Source organism: Manacus candei, unplaced genomic scaffold (assembly GCF_025592945.1).
Source record: "Manacus candei isolate 608988 ecotype Guabito, Panama unplaced genomic scaffold, ASM2559294v1 h1tg000071l, whole genome shotgun sequence".
Lineage (NCBI taxonomy): Eukaryota > Metazoa > Chordata > Aves > Passeriformes > Pipridae > Manacus > Manacus candei.
In genome coordinates, this window is record NW_026138119.1 from 9,738,509 (window position 1) to 9,753,914 (window position 15,406).

The following is a 15,406-nucleotide window of genomic DNA, read 5'->3' on the forward strand; positions in this document are numbered from 1 at the left end:
AGGGATCCAGCACCCACAGCACTAGGAACAGGGTGTTCTGCCAAGGAGCAGATGCTTTTGAGCATTCACAAGTGTGAGGATGCCTGACAGTGCCTTCAGCTGTCCCATTCCCACCTCTTGTCCTCCTGTAAGTGCCAGTCTCGCTGGGCTCTGGGTTGCTCTGATCTCCCAGCAAAGCCCTCAGTGAGGACCAGGTTGCTCAAACTGATTAGAATTCATTGTAAAAATTCACTCCCCGGTCAGGCATGGCAGGTTTGGAGAGAATCCACAGTTTGTTCCCATCACAGGTATCACACCCCTCTTGTAAAGACAAACTGCGACCTGAGTGTAAGCAGGGAGCGATCCCAGCTCCCTGTCAGGGATCCCAGGGCAGGCAGGGCTGCACCACCCTCTAGTGCACACCCACAGCAGTGCCTGCCCGCACGGCAGCCCTGCCAGCCCCGGGAGCACGGCCAGGACAGGGCAGTAGGGAAAAGATCAGGCAAAAGGGATTCCCTTGCCCAGCCCGGCTGTGCCTCACCCACAGCTGTGCCACAGGACGGAGCCATCCCACACCACGGCAGCTGTGGGGCAGAAGGGAGGGGGATCCTCCGAGGGGGAGCCCCAGAGCAGAACACAGAGGGGTCCTGGCCCTGGCACAGGTGACAGACACTGTCCTGCACACCCTGCACCCCAAACACCCAGCACCCTACACACCCAGCACCCCGCACATCCAGCACCCTGCACACCCATCACCCTACACACCCATCACCCTACACACCCATCACCTTGCACACTCAGCACCCCAAACACCCAGCACCTTTTACACCCAGCACCCCACACACCCAGCACCCCGACGCTTGGCACCCTGCACTCCACATTCCTGACACCCTGGACATCCCTAGCACCCTACACTCCACATTCCCTGCACCCAAGGCCCCCAGCACCCTGCACCCCTGGCACCCCAGAGCCTGCACCCCAGCACCCTGCATGCCAAGCACCCTGCACCCCACACCCTGACACTCTGGACCCTGCACCCCCAGCACCCTGCACACCCTCACCCTGCACCCCACACCCTCAGCACCCCAGACCCTGCATCCTCCATACCCTGAAATCCCAGCACCCTGAATGCCCAGATCCCTGCATCCCCAGCACCCTGCACACCTGGCACCCTACAACCCCAGCACCCCCACACCCCAAGCCCCCTGACACCCCACACCCTCGGCATCCCACACCCCTGGCACCTCAGACCTGGAACCCCCAGACCCCCACACCCCAAGCACCCTACAGCCCACACCCCTGGCACCCCACATCCCTGCACACCTGGCACCACAGTTTGAAACCAAAATTTTGCAAGAAAGACCCAACTGTTATCCCCAGGTCCTGCTTCCAAACAAGCCCAGTATCAGAACTGCCCAGAGCCTCCCAAAGGAGGGTCCTCCCAACCCGGGAGCTGGAGCAGAGGCAAGGGACACAAAGGCACCCTGGGCTACAGGACAGTGCACCTGTGCCACCCACAAACCCACCCCACCTCCCCTGTAATCCCACAGGGCATCACAAGTTCCTGCATCAAAGGAGAAATAAAGCACCCAGGTGATGGACAGAGGGGACAGTCACATTCCTCACACAGCATTTCTGAGCTCAGGAGGAAGAAAAACCACACAAAGAGGGAGAGAGCAGCTCTGGGGAGGGAGTTCCACCTCTGCTTAACTACCATGTTTGTTTGGGTTTTTTGGACACAGCTTCAGGAAACAGAAGTCTCTTGAGCATGACTTGGCACTGAGAGTGCTTAAGTACCAGGAATTGGGGGGGGAAAAAAAAGGGAGGAGGTTTAGGCTGGGTATCAGGCTGAACTGAGTTACTCTGAGATTTGGAGTAATTCCTGCAGACAGATTCCTGCTTACAGGGACAGACAGGTTCTCTTCAGGCATGTTGTACCTGCTGGAATCAGTGTGAATGCCATTGTAAACTCCCACAGGTCATTCTTCTCCCATGCCCACTTTCCTGCACACTCCACCTGAGGCAGCAACAAAAGCAGAACTGGAATTGGCTGGAGCAGCACAGACAGTGACCCAAGTGAGCCATGAAGGACAGGTTTCTCAGCCTGCAGGGGAGAAGCTTCAGGGTGACCCAACTGCAGCCTGCCCATGCCTGAAGGGAGCTACAAGAAACATGGAGAGACTATTTACAAGAGACTGGAGGGACAGGGCAAGGGGCAATGGCTTCAACTGACAGACAGTAAATTTAGATCAGATATTGGGAAGAAATCCTTCCCTGTGAGGGTGGGGAGGCCCTGGCACAGGTTGCCCAGAGAAGCTGTGGCTGCCCCTGGATCCCTGGAAGTGTCCAAGGCCAGGTTGGACGGGGCTTGGAGCAACCTGGGCTAGTGGAAGGTGCCCCTGCCCATGGCAGGGGGTTGGAACTGGATGAGCTTTAAGGTCCCTTCCAACCCACACTATTCTATGATTCTCTTTCTTCAAAACCAGAATTTCACTGCCCCTACACTCAAACCTCACTGTCACTGAGGAACGTGCCAGTCTTGCTCTTTTTCACCTGCTCCAGGACTCATTCCAAGCTACTTCTCTGGAGAAAAGTGGGGAGAAAAGAGGAGGGAATGATTTGATTTCTGGCCTTCTTTGTAAAAGCCTGTCTGAGAAGAGGCTGTTACTGCTGCTTGGGCTGTGACAGCAGTGGACATGTCTGACTAGTGCAGCATGTCCTACCATCTACCAGAAGAGTTAAAACCTCACATAGGAAATGGCATCAGTGGAGCTTATCTCCTCTGACACCTCCTCTTGTTGAGCATCTTCTCAAAGACCCCCAAGAGCAGGCCAAGGCCAAGGAAAGCCATGATAAAGCCTCAGGAGCCCACACCACCTGCTCAACCACACTGGGGTTCCACACTCACTGAGCAGTTCTTACAGCAGTTTAAAAACACAAGATGCCAAGCTTAAAAATATGCATTTTCTTTCGGAAAAAACAATGTACAGTCAGATTTTAAGGGGCTCTACAAGAAGACACTCAGCTATCCTTAAGAAAAGTAAACCTTGCAATGCACTGCATACAGTTTTCTAGCCAGCATGAGTTGGGCAAACTGCAGTGTTTCCTGAAGGAGCTTCAGTGGCTTTGTTTTTGTTTCCACCCTGTGGGCAGAGACACTCAGAAGGCAGCAGAGAGCTTCACACTGGGTTAGTTGTTCTCCTGCAGCCCCAGCTCAGCGTGAGGCTGGTGTGGGCACAGTGGGCAAGGGCAGCTCCATGGAGGGGGTCTCAGTCACCTCAGCTGGACTCGGCTTGCGCAGCTCCAGCTTCTCGGTGAGTTGGTTGTAAAGCTCCTTCACAGCTTCCCCACTCTGTAAAATGAGAATTGAGGGGGGAAAAACAAGAGTCACACTCCACTGTAGCCCCTACTACCCAGCTCAGCAAGTGTGCCATCACCCTGTAAAACCAGCCCAGGAAGAGGAAGGAAGCTACAAGGTAATTAATTGAAGCTACAACTCAGTACACTCTGAGAGCAGAGCTCGTGGTCCATGAAACCACGTCTGGAAAGGCAGCTGCTTTCATCTGCAACCAGTTTTCCCCTTCTCATGCTCCCCTTCCTACCTGCTTGGTGGGTTCCAAAGCCTTTTGGAGAGACTCTAGTTTGGCTGGTGCCACTTTGTGATGCAGATGCAGCAGCAGCCTGAGCACGTGTCTGTGGACGTTCTCCTTTCTGCAGAACAAGCACCACCCTGAGAGCCAGAAAGCTACAGCAACAGCACCAGAGTAATTCACACCCACACACACTGGGAGCTTTGTTAGAATTTTCCAAAAGGATTCGTGGAATTGCTCAACAGGAGTGGACCTGCAGCAGCCACGAGGAGTGAGGGGGAGATTTTAAGCACAGACAGGGCAGCAGCTCATCCCTGTAGGACAGGCCACGTGCACGTGGATGTTTATCCCTCCATGTGTGGAGGATGCAGCAGCAGCAGCCCCAACAGCAGCTCCAGCCACTTTTTGGGAAGCTTTGTAGAGGTCAGATCTGGTCTGCAGGCCACCAGCTAAACCACAGGGACTTACCAGCAGTAACAACAGATTTCTGTGTGCAGCTGGTACTGCAAAGGGCTGGAGTTAACTCTGCATATTCAGAGCTACTGCAAAGCCTGAAGGATATTCTCCTTTGCAACTCCAATTTATGAATAATGAATTACAGTTCAGGTAATAATTTATAATCAGCACATTACAATTTTGCTGATAAAAAGTCACAAAATATGAGCCTTTCCCTAAAGAAAAACATGGAACTACTATACTGAACTATACTATACTGCTCAAAGCACTGAAACCTGTCTCAGGCATTCTGTAAACTGACTCCCTTCACTCCCCTCTGAGGAAAATCCTATTTACCTGGAGCAGGCAGTGAGGAAGAAGCCATCAAAGAGACTGGTGCAGAACTCCTCCAGTGCAAACTCATCCCCCAGCAGTGTGAGGTTCCCAGTGAGCAGGTGCAGGAAAATATCACTGAAGGCCAAGTCACTGAATGTCTCAACTAAACAACATGGAAAGCAAAGAGACAGAGGCTGATGAGGATGTGCCAAAACCTCACCACAGAGCTGAGGCTCCTGTTGAAAATCTGGCAGTGAGATTTCACCATGGAATGGTTTAGGTGGGAAGGAACTTAAAAGATTATTTGGTTCCAACCCCCCAGCCATGGGCAGGGACACCTCCCACTAGCCCAGATTGCTCCAAGCCCTGTCCAATCTGGCCTTGGACACTTCCAGGGATTCAGGGGCAGCCACAGCTTCTCTGGGCAATCTGTGCCAGGGCCTCACCACCCTCACAGGGAAGGATTTCTTCCTAATACCTAATCCAAGCCTACTCGCTTTCAGTCATTTTTAATCATTTCCTTAGAAAACAGGTAGCCCAGGCAGGTGGCTTTGATCTTTTAGACATTAAAGATTAGGAGCAGGTTGCTTCAGAGCTCTCCTGCAACTTATCCCAGAGGAGTCAGTGAACAAGGTAATCCTAGTAAAAAATTTAAGACTGTTCAATCCTATTTTGTTACAGGTTTCTCAGCACACAAAGCCAGGTCCCAGGAAATTCTGGTTACCTGCAATTACTCTGGGCAGCAGTAGAATTAAGCCATCTGCTCTTTTATCTTGCAGATTCATTCAAACAGTTCTCACCTAGTTGTTAACAGAGCCTTTGATCTAAGGAACTGACCCTCAGCCACTATCCCTAGACTCTCAGATCAGCAGAAAAGTGCCCTAGTTGCAGACAAACCCAAGCACTTCTGCAGGGACTCACAACTAAGTCAACAGAAGAGCCAAAGGGAGAACATTCTGTCTTTGGCTCTGAAATCCCTTTCACTCCAGGTTTACTTGCCTCCTATACAGCTACAGGATAGAAGATGGGACAAAAACTTGCCTAGTGCTGGCAGGAGCCTGAGGAAAGCATTCTTGTTCCTCTGTTTAGTGATGTGAAGGATGTAATACAGCCCAATCTCACAGGCTATTCTGTTCTCCTGCAGGAATCTGTTATGGCAGAAGCAAAGTTTCTTCACCAGTAAAGCTTAAAAAGATTTTTAATTTTTTTTTTTTAAGAGGTTTAAAATACTGATAGAAATCAAGCAGGTACAGCAGTGGCTAACCCCAAACCCACTGAAGAGCAGCTATTCACTGACTAAGCAGATGGATCCATCCCTATGTTCACTATCATGCTCCAAAAAAATCTACCATTCAGCAAATATTGTGCTGTCTCACAGCCAAACAGCTGGATTTGATTGTGGACATTTATAATGTATTCATGATAAAAGTGCTAATCAAACTGGGGTTCAGAAGAAGCCCAAATACTCAAAAACGATACAAAGTCCAATACTGCTGTGTTTTAGTTTCCCAAAAGTCAAAGATCATAGAGAAGAGTACAGCTCTTGGGATACAGGACTCCAGATTCTGGCAAACAGACAAGAATGGTGCTGGAAATTAGTGCAAGGTATGAATACAACAGAGCCCACAGGGGTTTTAATTGTCTTTCTGACATCCCTGGAGTGATAGGTTATCAACAGAGAATAAGTGTGGGTGCCAAAAATGCCAACTTTGTGATTTCCAATAGTGCTTCTCCAGAACCCAGCATGGGCACTCATCCAGCTGCACCCAAATATCACCCAAACACTGAGCATTCACTGCCTGGGAAGCTGCACAAGCAGCAATTTGAACAGAAATACCAAAAACTTTCATATTCAGTCTGTCAAAAGAATGGTCATTACGAGAAATATTATTTCATGTCAATAAATTTCATCTGAGGAACCGTGGTGGAAACCTGGTCCGTTAAAGGAAAAGTTCAGCCTTGATTAATTAGGGCTAAATCTTATCCCCAGAAGTCTTGGCTTCAGCACAGGGAGTACTTTTCCCTGCCAGGGCTGGCTGGTTCCCTGGTGCTTGGCTGTGGTAAGCAGAGCATGGGCACAGCTGGGGAGGCAGGATTACATACTTGGTGAAAGCTTCAGGAATGGTGCTGGGGTAGGGAATCGGCCCCTTCTCCTCCGAGGGCAGCTTCTGGTCCACAGTGAAGGTGTGGTCATCCACCACAAAGGACATCAGCAGGGGCAGGAACCTGGTGATCAACTCAGCTTCCTTGGAGGGGTGGAAGAACAGAGGGAGAAGAACCATCATCAATCACTTCATGCCACCTAATGGTCCTGCAGTGCCTTAGCAAACAGCGAGGCAGAGAGAGGAGCCTCATCCTACACTGAGGAAAACAAGCTCTCAGACATCCAGTTCCTGTCAAAACTCTTGAATAATTCACTTCCATGTGTTCCATTGTAATCAGAAAAATTTTACTTCACCTCACCTACAGGAATATTCCTGCTCAAATGGTTTCTTTGGACAATTACACAGCACTTCCTCTGAGAGATCCTTCCCAAAACTGCTGCAGGCACTGTGTGTTAAGGATGAAACCAAACTGCTTTTATCAACAATTATATACCCCCAGCATAGTCCAGGCTTATTTGTGGTAAGACAAACACAAACAGATTTGCAATACAGAGATTCCCTTTGGAAAGAAACTGTGAACATTTTTCCCTAGAGGTTCATGAGAGAACACAAATCACAGTGTTACCCTTGGAATATTGGTCACTCTCACTGCCACTGTCCCAGTGTTGAAGCACACCCTCCCTCTGGTAAATTTAAACATGCAAGCAGCCAGGAATAGGTATATTTTGGAGAGTTCAACTATCCCCCTCAGTAGACATTTGCTGCCTTATAGCTCAGAACAGAAACAGCAAATTTCTCTTGAGAAGCAGCCCCGCTGTGCAACACCATGGTTGGCCTTCCTGCCCTCAGCTGAAACTGCACCAGGGCTTCCTGTAATACTGGGAAAATATTTCCAAAGCATGGGAAGTGCTAAATGTGGCACTGCACAAAGCTGCTGCAACAGAGAGCTGGAAGGGAGAAACATTTCTCATGGTTGTGTTTCAGAGCAGCCTTGGAAATCCTGCTTTCCTCATGCAAGAGGTGTCCTACAAACCTGTCAGTTGTGTGGAAGATCCCAGGAGCAGTGGGAGAGCAGTGAGCAACCAGTGCAGTATTTAACAGGGGTACAGTCTGATTTTAGAACAGTAAGGGCCAGGCACTCATGGAAATCAAAAAGCAGGAAAAGGAAGCTCACAGCAAGTCCACTGGAGCTGCTGCTCTGTGACCACTGACGTGTTTTTCCCCAAGAAAGCTCTGACGAGAGGTTTGCACAGTGAACATTAAATCAGGGACACAATAAACAGCAAACAAATCTAAACTTGTTCAATTAAATGTGTTAAATTCTGAATGGCTCACCATTTTTGGTTCCTTGAAGACTTGACTGTCAATCATGTCCCAGGCCCCCTGTCCCAAAGACAGCATCCTCAGGAGCAGCAGCAGGTCTGGGCTTTCCTCCAATTTTAAGGGGAGAAGAAAAACAGTTATTTTGATCTTCCACATCAGATACTTATTTCAAAGCAGTGGTTTATATTCAAAGCTCTTCTGGATTAGCAGCTTTATCAAAGACTGCTAGAGGTGTTCAGTTCTCCAATTTAATTGAAACCTGATTCCCCAGACAGGAATCACATCACAGACACACCTGAGAGCTTGTGGGGTTTTGTAACTTTTATAAAGCACCAGGAAGTTTGCAGCTACCTGATCACAACGTGGTTTTTAAACGTGTCCAGCCCAATTAGTGCACTGAAATGTAATATGTGACAGGACAAATCAAGCAGAAGAAAGGAGAAAGGGTGTGTAAGAATGACAGTGGGTTTTTTGTTTATATTGTGCCCTGAAACCAAAACAAATTTCAGTCTTCAACTGTCATGGGGAAGTTATTCCATCCAACAATAACACCTAAGAACTCAGAGATAAAACCAGCAAGTGCCTCACACTGTTCAGACACCTGTAAGGGTGCCCTCCTTTAACATTCCAGCACCTCCTGCAGACAGTATTCCAGGAACTGTGTTATATCTCAGCAAACAGAGCAGGACAGAGCTAACTAACCCCTGGCATTTACTGTGGCAGGGGAAAGGCTGCTGCTCTCAGACAAACTGATGGAAGGACAAAGCAGGAAGGCACATTTTCTGCATATGGTTCTGTATTTGCCCAGCTGCCAGCATAGAATGAGCCATGCAAAAGATTCACTGTCAGTTTGGAGAGTCCCAAAATCATAGAAACATAGAATATGCTGAGCTGGAAAGGACCCACAAGGACCATCCAGTCCAACTCCTGCCCTGCCCAGGACACCCCAACAATCCCACCCTGGCCCTCAGAGCCTTGTCCAAACTGTCCTGGAGCTCTGGCAGCCTTGGGGCTGTGCCCACTGCCCTGGGGAGCCTGGTCAGTGCCCAACCTGCCTCTGGGGGAAGAACCTTTTGCTGAGATCCAACCTGACCCTGCCCTGACACAGCTCCAGCCATTCCCTGGGTCCTGTCACTGCTCACAGGGAGCAGAGATTGGAGCTGCCCTTCCAGCAGAGCTGCAGACCCAGTGAGGTCTGACCTCAGTCTCTTCTTCTCCAGCTGAACAAGTAAAGTGCCTTCAGCCACTCCTCACACCCTTCCCCTCCAGGCCCTTCACCATCTCCATGTCCCTCCTTTGGACACTCTCCAACAGCTTTAGATCTTTCTTATATTGTGTTAGCCAAAATCTCCCCCAGGACTCAAGGTGAGGCTGCACCAGAGCAGAGCAGGACAATCCTCTCCCCTGCCCATCTTCAAACAGTGCTCCTGCAGAGCTCTACAGCAGGGCTACAAAGGGACAGGAACCACCTTTCCCTTGTTCCTATTCACACATGCACCTGAGACCTTAGTCACTCTTCTCCTGCAGTGCCAGCCCTTCCCTGAGGGATGCCAATCAAGCAAGACCACAGCTCAGATCAGGTACACAAGCTGCAACACTTACCCTGGGTAAGGTGTCCTGCCCAACCAGGTCTTGCAGGTGCCTTATGGTGCTCAAGGCCAAGGTGTTGATGGCAAAGGGATCACACAAGATCATTGATAAGTCCCTGAGGAGAAGTAAAAGCCAAACACTTGTCATACATAACAAACAACTGCACAGGTCCTTATGCACCTGTGCTCACCTGGTGAACCTTCTCCTGCCTTGTAAAAACACCACAAATGGTATTTCTTTGACCTGTAAGAGCACGTTAACCAAAAACAATGACTAAAAAGTCCTCTGCACTGAGATCCAGCAGGAGTTCTCCCACAGTCAGTTACCAGGCCACAGGGGAGACAACTGAAGCTGTGCAAGCTCTGTGCTTGGCTCTGCCATGAGCAGGAATGCTCATGGATGTCTGGGATGTGACTGGAGCTGCTGGAGGTTTGCTGGCTCTAGGGAAGAACTAACACCTACAACCCCTGCCAGGTGTTGTGACTGCCAGGAACCCATTTCAGTTCCTCAATAAACAGCCCAAGAGCCTCACCCCAGCACTTGTTCTTGTCCTTTCTTCACTCCATCCAGAAACCCTTGCAATTCCCGGGCTCTCTTGTTGTCCACAAACTTCTCCCGGATACAGGCGTCCAGGCACCAGGTGAACTGTCACAAAATGCAGAGAGCTCCATGAACCTCAGCCACTCCTTAAACCAGCAATAACACACGTGATGTCAGAGAAAACAGGCTCAGAGTGACCTCCAAACACCGGGAATTAAGTCACTTTAACAGTGGGACCAAGCTGGTCACAAACACAGAGGAAGGCAGAGATGCCAAGGTGAGTTGACCTGGTGACACTTTCTCCCCTCCCAGGAAAGGCATTCCCTGGGAATTAAGGAGCAGGCACTTATAGAACACACCACTGCCCAGCACACCTGTGGGTTTACACAAACAGGAGACTGAGAAAGAAACAGTATCACTTAGAAATAAGAATTCAGGCTGTTTTGCCCATTGCAATACCACTCTCACCCCCTAAGTAAGGGAATATCGACAGTGGAGCTTCTGCTTTAGAGCTGTATTAGTGAAATCCAACATTAAGGGCTTTTTTTCCCTTTGAGAAACCAACCTATATTTCCCCTCAACATTTCAGCTGTCAAAAAATCACAGGTTGCTGAATTTTCTGAAATGCTTTCACCAATTGCCCTTGCAGCATCACTGCATTTAGCAGTGGCAAAATGAAGTGGCTGAAGAATGAACTTGAACGAGAATTGCCCTTGTCTCTCCAGTCACTGTCTGTGCACTGACCTGGGGACTCTTGATCAGAACACATTAGTAAGCATGCAGGAATATTTATCCTCACTCTAGGACAGCATCTCTGAGCATAACACACATCAAATTTTGCAACTGCTCCAGAGAAAAACCCTTGTTCCAGGTCAGAGTGACACTAACTAAGGACAACGGGCCAGTAACACAACCCTGGTGTGACATTAACAAGTCTGTCACCTCCCAGTATTTGAATAGTTGCATGTTTTCTTATAATTCAAGATCTAAAGTATGCAGTATTTCACACACAGATTACTGGCAGATGGAGTATATCACACCAGCCACAACTGGGAGGGAAGCAAGCTTGGATTAAGAACCTGTGGCTAGCTGATGGTTTCTGTTATTTTTGCAGCACCTACATAGATTAGGTGTCAGATTAGACATTGCTTTTAACACTGCATAAGTGCCCTAAATTTGAATGATTCATGGGTTATGAAATGAAAGCAAACTGCTGGTTCACCAAGATGAAATTTTCACCTGAAGTTCCAAGGGATATAAGATGACATTTGGGCTCAAGACTTGAACTCTCTTCACAGGGGAAGTTCAGGACTCATGTTCTCTGGGCTGAAGTCCTGCAGGGCAGCAGGAGTGGGGAAAACAGAAAACTCTCCAGCAACCCTCCCCTGTGTCCCACATGATCAGTACCTTATGGCAGGGGTCAACGGTGCAGATCTCACTGATCTCCAGGTCGTGCAGGGACATGAGGAGCTCTGCCCTCAGAGTGCAGTAATGGACGTTCCTCGTGCGCAGGAACAGCGTCCTCAGGAACTGCAGCACCATGTCATAGAGCTTCACGTTCTTCCCAATCATCTGGGTCAGCTTCTGAACCACCTGCAGCGGGAAGAACGTGCACTCAGTGCCAGGAGGTGCTGTAACTTCACACACACACACACAGAATGTGAATTAATTTCATGACATGATTTATTGAAACATCCACAGTGACACCAGTTCCTGCAAAGGAACTATTTAAGGCAGCATTTCCAAGAGCATTTGTTCAAGGTACGTTCACCAAATCTTTCAGAGCCGTAACGTGTTTTTACCTAAATCCACAAGCTTCTTTCTTTTATCCTCCTGATTCTCCCTGCAGGGGGAGTGTACAGGTGGATGCGTGGTGCTGAGTTACACCACAACTCTGCAGTGTAAACCTGGAGTAAATTGCACCAGACCATTTACAGTACATGGTTTTGAAAGCAAAACAGGCCCAAACCAACCCCCATGTAACAAACATACTGCCCTCTCTGAAATTATAGCTTTACACTGCCCTGTAATTAATTCCATTCAAAGAGCAACTTTTCTGGATGCCAGATTAGCTACAGCTTTCTATTAAAAAAAAAAAAAAGTAAAGCAAATTTTATTGGGCTATAAAAGAGGTCTCAAGAAAAGAAATTTAACATATTCCAACTGATGTGATAGAGATGCTCAGCCTTCCAAACACCTGAGGTGTATTAAAGCCAGACTGGACAATACAGAAAAAAACTTCAGCCCTCCTATGTTTTTTTAAAAGTGCATAAACAGCTTAGAACATTCATCAATCATTACACAGCACTGAGTGACTATTAAAATAATTCCTGCTGCTTTCACCAAGATATGTAGGAGAAAATGGCCTGGTATTTCTAGCAAAGACTTTGTCAAGCTACAAGACCTGAGGAGCAAAGCTGGGTGGGGAAACAGCCCCTGTTGTGTGATGAAGGTGACTGAACACTGATGGATTCCACTCAAGCATCTTGTGAGGGTGCCTTTGGCCTCACCTCTCCTTGACGCCTTGTTTTGGGAGAAGGGCTGAAGAAGTTCTGCAGGAAGGAGATGTCGTTGCTGAAGAGGATGTTCTCTTTCTCCAGGATGTATTGCTTGAGCAGGGGGGACACCTCGTCCCCAAACAGGGCCTGGTTGTCCTGCCAGATCTGCCGCTTCACCTCCACGGCACAGGCCTTGTACAGGTCCTTGTCAGCCATCACCAGCTTCAGCTTCTTCTCAGGGACCTGCAGTGGACACAGCAGTTACACAGGGCAGCCCCTCACCTGCCCAACTGACCACAGGAGACACCTAAATCATGGAATCACAGAACATCCTGAGCTGGAAGGATCACCAGGACCATCCAGTCCAGCTCCTGGCCCTGCACAGACACCCCAACAATCCCACCCTGTCCCTCAGAGAGTTGTCCAAACCCTCCTGGAGCTCTGGCAGCCTTGGTGCTGTGCCCACTGCCCTGGGGAGCCTGGTCAGTGCCCAACCACCCTCTGGGGGAAGAACCTTTTGCTGAGATCCAACCTGACCCTGCCCTGACACAGCTCCAGCCATTCCCTGGGCCCTGTCACTGCTCACAGGGAGCAGAGACGGAGCTGCCCCTCAGGAGGAGCTGCAGACCCTGATGAGCTCTGACCTCTGTCTCCTCTTCCCCAGCTGAACAAGCCAAGTGCCCTCAGCTTCTCCTCAGACTCTTCTCCTCCAGGCCCTTCACCATCTCCATGTCCCTCCTTTGGACACTCTCCAACAGCTTTAGATCTTTCTTGTATTGTGGTGCCCAAATTGCCCCCAGGACTTGAGGTGAGGCTGCCCCAGAGCAGAGCAGAGCAGGACAATCCCCTCCCTCGACTGATCATCCCCTCAGGCAGTTTGGGCATTCACACCCAGCAGTTCCACAGGCTCAGCTCTTGCCTCCTCCTGAAGACACTTCTTCAACAGCCAAATCACACACCAAGCTTTTCCTTATTTCTTTCAAAGAAGAAGAAAGATTTCCTTTAAATCCACAGTGCTGAGAATTGGGGATGGTGTTTCCAAACTCAGTGACTTACTGAAATTCCAGTAGCAGTTTTGAATCCGTTACCTTAAGTGCAATATGATGCTTTTAATAAGGACACTCCTAGAGACTTCTGTCTCACAAATCTGAATCTCACTCCTGTCTACTTCTAGCTTCATTCTTCAAGATTTATCTCCCACTTGTCAAAGATTTTTAAATCAGCTGTGGAAAATTCACTTATCAGTGAACTTGACTATTTTTAGGAAGCTGCATGGATTGAGGAAAACAGGGAAATAGCCTCATCTGATTATAAAAACATAAAATGCCTTTTGAATTAGCCCACTAAGTTGGCAGCAGATACAAGAATGAATGAAATCTTCAGTCAGTGCCTAACACTGAACAACACACCTGCAAAGGTGTGCAGAGGGAGCACAGCTGGAGGAGCCACACCAGAGACGTCACAGCACAGTGCAGGTCCTACCTTGGGCAAGTGCTTCATGACACACATGACCACGGGCTGGATGGAGGGCATCTTGACCAGGGAAAAGCTCTTCTCCAGGAGATCTTCCAGCTTCTTGTATCTGAAAACACGGGACAGCACGAGACTAAGGACCATGGAGCAGTAAAGGGACAGAGTGGCTCACCTCAGAGCCACTGGAACTTGACTCCCGAGGTATCAAACTCTCCCCTGCAGAAGTCACCACAGTATTTTCTCACAGAATTCCCGGGTCGCTCCAAGTAACCAAGACTGCCGACCAACCTCTCCTCGACCTTCCCCTCCAAGGCGATGGCAGAGACCCTCTCCAGCAGCTTCTCCCGCAGCTCATCGAACACGGACTGGTGGAACTCGAGGCGGGGGGTGCCGTGCAGGTCCAGGAAGGGCAGCGCGTACTGCAGCGAGGGCAGCAGCACCCCGTTCTCTGTCTGAGAGAGCAACCCAGCGGGGCTGAGAACGGCACGCGGGACAACAAAGCAAAAGAGAGAAAAGCCCGGACGGCACTGGGGGTTCCCCCCTGCCCCCCACACAGCCCGGCCCCTCACGGCACCTGGAACTGCTCGATGGCCTTGAGCGGCTCCGTGCAGTTCGTGAGGGTCTCCTTGAGGTCCTCGCCGTTGGCCACCCCCAGCTCCTGCAGCCCCGCGTACATCTCGGCCTGGCCGGGCCCGCGGGGCCGCTCCCGCTCCTGATTCCGATCCCGGTCCCAAATCCCGGTCCCAAATCCCGGTCCCAAATCCCGGTCCCAAATCCCGGCCCCGGTGCCGCCTCAGTTCCGCGCGGTCCGTCCCCGCCCGCCTTCCCCTCCCGCGGTCCCCGCCGCCGCCGCCGCAGCGCGAAGGTTCCGCCGCGCGAAGGTTCCGCCGCCCCTCCCGCGGGGCCTCCCCGCGGGCTCCGAGCGGGCAGGGCGGGCAGGGCTCGGGGAGCGTTCGGACAGCGCTCTCAGGCACACGGAAACACAGAATCACAGCCTGGGTCTTGTTGAAGGGACCACAGCGGGTCATCTGGTGGCCCCTCCCTGCTCCAGCAGGGCCGTCCCAGAGTTAGATGGGATGAGCATCCCATGGCACGGCATTGTGTCCAGAGGGTTCTGGAATAACCCCAGTGAGGAGACTCCACACCCCCTCTGGTCTCTGTTCAGTGCTGGATCACTGCACAGCAAATAAGTTCTTCCTCATGTTCGGGTGGAACTTTCTGGGCATCAGTTTGTGCTGTTGCCTCTTGTCCCATTGCTGGGCCCCCCCAAGCAGAGCCTGGTCCATCTCTGCCCCCTCCCTGCAGGCACTGACAGGCATGGATGAGGTTCAGTCTTCTCTTCCTGAGGCTGAACAGCCCCAGCTCCCTCAGCCTTTCCTGCTCCCAGAGATGCTCCATCCTTTCCGTGTCTCCTCAGCCTCCGCTGGACCCGCTCCAGGAGTTCTCATATGATGGGATTGTTGGGGTATCCTGTGCAGGGCCAGGATGGACTTGATGGTCCTTCCAGCTCAGGAGATTCTGTGATTCCATGGTTCTG

General features: G+C 50.3%; 1 protein-coding gene across 2 annotated transcripts; it reads right to left on the reverse strand.

Moving 5' to 3' along the window:
• Window positions 1-2,929: 2,929 nt before the first annotated feature.
• NELFB (negative elongation factor complex member B) lies at window positions 2,930-14,693 on the reverse strand. 2 transcript variants are annotated; one of them, XM_051807972.1, is made up of 14 exons: window positions 14,630-14,693; window positions 14,444-14,590; window positions 14,158-14,321; window positions 13,879-13,978; window positions 12,409-12,639; window positions 11,306-11,491; window positions 9,891-10,003; window positions 9,371-9,473; window positions 7,781-7,876; window positions 6,444-6,586; window positions 5,382-5,488; window positions 4,362-4,503; window positions 3,582-3,690; window positions 2,930-3,331 (listed from the first exon to the last, which is right to left on the reverse strand). In XM_051807972.1, exons 2-14 carry the CDS (start codon window positions 14,543-14,545, stop codon window positions 3,194-3,196), a joined length of 1,734 nt encoding a protein of 577 aa, XP_051663932.1. In that variant the 5' UTR covers window positions 14,546-14,590; window positions 14,630-14,693; the 3' UTR covers window positions 2,930-3,193. The 2 variants fall into 2 exon arrangements, with proteins under 2 accessions (XP_051663932.1, XP_051663931.1); XM_051807971.1 differs by having other exon boundaries at window positions 14,444-14,679.
• Window positions 14,694-15,406: the final 713 nt, after the last annotated feature.